We start from the raw sequence: 5861 nt of genomic DNA on the forward strand, positions 1-5861 counted from the left end.
GCAAAAAGGACAAAAGGAAAACATACCCAGAAACTGTTTGGGACTTCTAAAGAACATTACACCAATGTTTACAATGAAGAAATCAATCATTGGGAATATTTAGTAGGGTTAGTTTAGTTTTTAGGGCATTTGGTTAGTTTGAGGCTTTAGATAATGTTTCTGTATAATACATGATATCTCTTCGCTTCTAAATGTGTTTGTAATATATTGTAAAATCTAACGGTACCTTTGGGTTGTACTCTGCATTTCTGGCTTGCAGGGCGATGAACTTGAGATCCAGAGGACAGCACAGGTTCACTGTGGAGACGATGTTCCTGCAGACACACGGAAACACCAGCATGTCACTCTATCTGAAGGCAGCAGAACACTTAAAACTTGAAAGTATAAACTGTTTGTACAGACCAAAACCGAATCAGACTTTTCCTGCAATGGCAATAAAAACAAGGTTAAAAAGCCATTAGTTTCGCTTTTGTCTGTCGCCATAGGTTTTTAACAGTCGCCATCTTGTTTTTGTGGAACCGGTGGAGAAATAGGATGGTTGAGCCCAACCTAATTCTACTTCCATGAATTTGAAAATAACAAAAATGTGCAGACGGAAAAACCTTGTGATAGCAAAGCCAAATCACATGGTGGCCGAGTCATAAAAAAACTTAGGTCTTTGTCATCAATTTTAATTTAAATAGAAAATATATTACATCATGACATGGTTCTGAATTGAAGAAGACGGGAAACTAAAGATTAAGACTACACACTTGTCAGGAACATGTTTAATGACGTAATAAACCAAGTGAGAAGTAGTATAATTTTCTCATAGACTTCTATACAACCTCAATATAATTGGAGTCGCCCCCTGCTGGATATTTAAAAGAATGCAAGGTTTAAAGCACTTTACGTGACGCTGTATTGAAAGATACCTGAAACTAGCAATTGAGACTATAACCTTGTCAGGAACTGTTTTAATGAGGTGATAAACCAAGTCAGAAGTAGGGTCATTTTCTCATAGACTTCTATACAATCTCAATATAATTGGAGTCGCCCCCTGCTGGATATAAGAGAGAATGCACTTCAGAACCGTAACTACAACAGTTAAAGTATCAGTACTATGTTCCTATGTTCATCAGTGACTTACGTAACAAATCATTCTCTCATAGACTTTTAAACAATCTAGATCTAATTGGATCTTCGTTATCAGTGACTTACTGTAGCTGTGGGATGATTCCTGACTTCTCAGTTACAGGGGTCATTGGGGTCATGGGGGTCATTGGGGTCATGGGGGTCATGGGGTAGAAAGCACTGGTCCCTAGCCCCGAAACCGACGCCACCTGCTGGGGGTTCTCTTGTGTTGCCAGTGTGGAAGCCTGGGAGTTGAAGTCCAAACCGACACCACTGTCCCGAGAGACATTCAGAGCTGAAGTCTGACTGTCATCTGAAACAAAAACACACAACAGGGCTTCTTTAATTCAAAGTAAAAAAACATAAAATCATTCATGCCCCTTTTTTTATCCACACATTGTTTATCCGTTCTCTATACAGAGGGGTGCAGGGATTACTTGTTTTTGTAGGCAGATATCAATGTTTTATACTGGTTCCCTAACAAAAAGCCAGTGGGATTTTTCTATTGGATTATTGCAGCAAAAAAGCTTTTTATGATACTTGCACGTTTGGTTCAGCAGCATTATCTCCACATATTAACATCACTTTTATGATTTATGAAGCTTAAATGCCATCTCCAGAAGTTCAAAGCTAATGTTAGGCTATAAAAGGAACTCCAGCACGGTCACATGACTTCACGTCATCACCACTAAGCTAAAGGTGGCTAATGTTGGGCTATAAAGGAACTGCAGCACGGTCACATGACTTCACGTCATCACCACTAAGCTAAAGGTGGCTAATGTTGGGCTATAAAGGAACTACAGCACGGTCACATGACTTCACGTCACCACCGCTAAGCTAAAGGTGGCTAATGTTGAGCATGATGACGTTTAGTTGTTTCATTCCGACACTTGTTAGTCATTTTTTTTATTCACCAATGGGGTATTTACTGACGTATTTTATGTCATAGAACAAATTGTAAAATCTCTTCAGCTTGTGTTAACCACAGACCAGTGGCGTTTTCTCCTGGAGGCCAAGGGAAGCCAGGCTTTCCCTGTTTTTTCAGATTGTAGTTATAATTTTAATAAATAAAAACACTTCGTTTAGTTTCGGTAATTTTTCTGTGCTGCGTGTTGCTGCCGGCCCGTCTCTCCCCATTCTCATTGAGTATTTTACAAATAGTGAAACAGCGCCCCTCTACATGTTATGGCGAAACAGTAGATTGCACTCTGTTGCGAGGAGTTCTTATTATACATCCATGCAAGGGAAGCCAGAGGCGGCTGGCTTCCTTGCCTCACAATCCAATCAAATCGCATCAACTTAGTGTGGCAGTGACGCGTCCTAAAACCCGGAAGTAAGCTGCGCTCGGTTTCCCTCGAAAAAAAGGCAATGGGATTTCTCCATAGGATTTTGGAAAATAGCTCGAAATAAGGTCAATGGATAACGAACCTGTTAGATAAATGCATGTTTTGTTCAGTCGGATAATATCCACATGTCTACCCTACTTTTATAATTTTCGAATCATAAATCTAATCGATAGAAGATAGATAGCGGCACTGCACCACTCTCACCGCGGTTAGAAAGTAGCAAGCAATTGAAGCAAGTGCAATTATGGAGGGTGGAGATTTGGAGTATTTAATCAAATTGTACTAAACTTCCGCTACAGCAGCAACAACAACAACAAATACAATCTGATGACAGGCCGATGCCCAAACTGGAGCTGTGTACAGCGAGGAACAAAGGAGCGAATCGGACGTTAAAGGTCTCCTGATTTAGTTTGTGAATGAATGCTTATTAGAGGTTCGGCTGGAGAGTGCGTGCGGACCTGCCGGTTAGATAACAGGCGTGTGTAAGTCCTGCATCTGTATGATACATGTGTGTGTAAAATGATACCGGGTGCTGTAATCTCTCATCTGGTTACGTTATTACATTGACCACCCCCCCCCCCCCCCCCGACCCAAAAGAAAGGACGTATTATTGGCTTCCCCAAATTTTTTCTCCACGCCACGCTACTGCCACAGACAAGCCCGCCTTAACCTGCCATCAGGCCCTGGGGCTGGTTTTTGTAGGCCCCCTATTTAAACAACAAATGAAAGTCATTTCCTCGGCAGGCTCTGTGATCGCACTTCTCCACTCTGCTCTGCGCGCCTGGTCCTCTCCTCCAGATCAGTGACGTATCGGGCCTCCCTCATGTATCTGTCCGGTTGCCGTTGGCTCCCCTCCACGTAGCAAGTCCTCGTCGTCCTCTCCATCTCCTCCAACAGATAATGTCCCTCCTGTCTGTTTTTCCTCTCCCGCTACTCCATCGCTATCAGAACCAGACGGCCTACTTGGCTCCGAGGCCCCGCGGCCGGCACCGCTGCCGCTCGGTACAGAACTCATCTGTCCTTCCTCCTCATCCTGGCCGACAGGTTTAAAATAATCTGGAAGCTTCGGCATGCTTTGTAATAGCTGCTTGTCTCCAAACTCCTTTTCCCTCAACTATTTCCTTTCCCGAGCGCCACTCTCAAACTTTTTCTTCTCCGACATTTTCTCCTAAACAACCTTCTTCTGTCACTCAATCACTCGCAATTTGAATGAATCACATGTGAAGCATATTCTCATTCTGATTGGCTGTTGAGTGGTGCCCACGGACTGTTACGGAGTCATCTCTGGAATCCATCGATCTGATTGATTAGCGGAGCAAATGATCAAAATACTACGGAGGGAAGATATTTTTGTTTGGATTACTGGTCTGGGGGAAGCTCACGAGTGTGTGTGTGTGTGTGTGTGTGTGTTTGTGTGTGTGTGTGTGTGTGTGTTGTGTGTGTATACGTGTGGGTTTGTGTATTTTTGCGTTTGTGTGTATTGTGTTTGTTTCCCGGGGAAAACCCTCACGAGAAACACAGGCCGTTGTTCTGCCTGCTGTGACGTCAAGTTACTCCGTTCTCCGCTTGTAATTATGCCGTTACAAGCTTCAAAGTTGTATTTATCTTCTGAATTTGCTGAAACAAGTTTAATATTCTGAAAGCCAAGACATTGTTTATTTGAAATCAGATGAAAACAACGGACCCTGCCGTGTTATCTATGATTACTATACGCGTACATTCATAATGTCAGCGGAGGGAGGCGGGGCGGCGCTGAGGAACAGCAGAGTGGCGAGGGAGAGCTATCTTCTTCCCTTTACAAGCTTCAAACATTTATTTATCATGTGATTTTGGAAATAAAAGATTCATATTCTGAAAGCCAAGACTTTGTTTATTTAAAAAAAACAAAAAAACAACCGAAATAAAAAAAATATATATTTGATTTTTTTTTTTTATTGGCTCGATCTCCGTAGGCCCCTGGACTTCAGCCCAGGTCAGCCCGTGCATTAAGGCGGCCCTGGCCACAGACCTTATTTCTGGCATCTAACCAAAAATGCTAACATGCCAACTAATTTTCCAGGTTTTAAGACTCAATTCCTGCCCTACAAATGTGGTCCTGTGCCGTCATACTTATGTTTGCATGACTTGGGCCCTGCGTGCTGAGCTCATCAGGCAGGAAGCTGAGGTCCAGATCCTCCGCCGGCTTCACCTTCAGCGGGGGGGCGGAGGCGTCTGGATCCTCGAGGCCCAGATCATCCTCCAAGAGGAAGTCCTCCTGCAGAAAGTGATTTTATATAAATTGTACGACATTTACGTAAGAACTCGGACAATTATTCAATGGAGGCACAGACTTCAACAGGTCTACAGGATGGAAAAGATGACGGCAAGTCTACAAATGAGAATGGACGGTTTATGATTATGGTGTGTAATGGAGTTTTGGCGATTAGGCCCCGTTGTGCAGGAGTAGGCCTATCATCCCCCCCCCCCATATTCTTACATCAAAACCGTCTCTCCTGATTGAATTGTCTTTGTTTGTGACGTGAAAAGTTAGAGTCATACAGAAACTTGAGTGACAGTCAGAGAGGATTTTTTAAATATGCTAATAATGTGTATAGCTCATGTTAGCAAAACATTGTTTTGATGAAATGGTGCATCTTCAATTATTTAAATCAGATTAAGTACTGTATTAAAAACAAGGTGATGTGTGAAATTGAAATACTTTTATTGGCAACGAATCACTGAAACACTATTCAATTATTGCCTTTACGGATTATTTGATTATTACTTAAATGATAAAAACTCCTCGTTACATCTAAATGAAAAGTCACCTCCGTTTCAATGTACTCGAACTCAACAGGTGTTCACTGATTACCTGGACAATTTAAATAAATAAACCTTTAGCAGGTGAAACCAGCAGTATAGCCAATCAAACAGTCATATTTTATTTATTTATATACCCCAATATCATAAGGAAACATTTTCATGAAGGGTTTTTTACAGACTTTACAGCATAACCTCTTTAGACCCTATAGCAGAGCACGTGTTAAAACTTCCCCAAATCAACCCCCACATTTGAGGTGAAACGAACTCAGAGTATTGGCCTGCAGACATTTTAAACTTTACTCTTTTTAGTCAGTACTCACTTTTGCAATGGAGTCATCAAAGTAACGCTCCAACGCAAACTCGTCCATGAGTGAAGATCCATGGGATTTGATTCAGGAGCTTCCACAGCTGCATCCAATCATGAACTCATCAACGCACACTAGCGCGCGCACACACACTACCTGAAGAGATTCACACTTCACATAATTGAAAGTCTTATTATCATGGTGCAGTTCACCCTCCCTCCTGCAGGGGGAACCGACTCGTCTCAATCACAATAAAACAAGCTGAGTACTGCGCATGCGCACCGGATGTAAACAA

The 5861-nt window shown here is 42.3% G+C and overlaps 1 protein-coding gene across 1 annotated transcript; it reads right to left on the minus strand.

The window, feature by feature from the left end:
• Positions 1-226: 226 nt before the first annotated feature.
• Positions 227-5665, minus strand: LOC117440643 (TATA box-binding protein-like 2; the record flags this gene model as incomplete). Its single annotated transcript, XM_034076875.2, has 5 exons — positions 5582-5665; positions 4569-4713; positions 1201-1426; positions 403-423; positions 227-314 (listed from the first exon to the last, which is right to left on the minus strand). Coding segments are annotated over exons 1-5 (528 nt in total), but the record flags the coding sequence as incomplete, so codon positions are not given.
• Positions 5666-5861: the final 196 nt, after the last annotated feature.

This window comes from Pseudochaenichthys georgianus, unplaced genomic scaffold (genome assembly GCF_902827115.2).
Source record: "Pseudochaenichthys georgianus unplaced genomic scaffold, fPseGeo1.2 scaffold_1092_arrow_ctg1, whole genome shotgun sequence".
Classification (NCBI taxonomy): Eukaryota; Metazoa; Chordata; class Actinopteri; order Perciformes; family Channichthyidae; genus Pseudochaenichthys; species Pseudochaenichthys georgianus.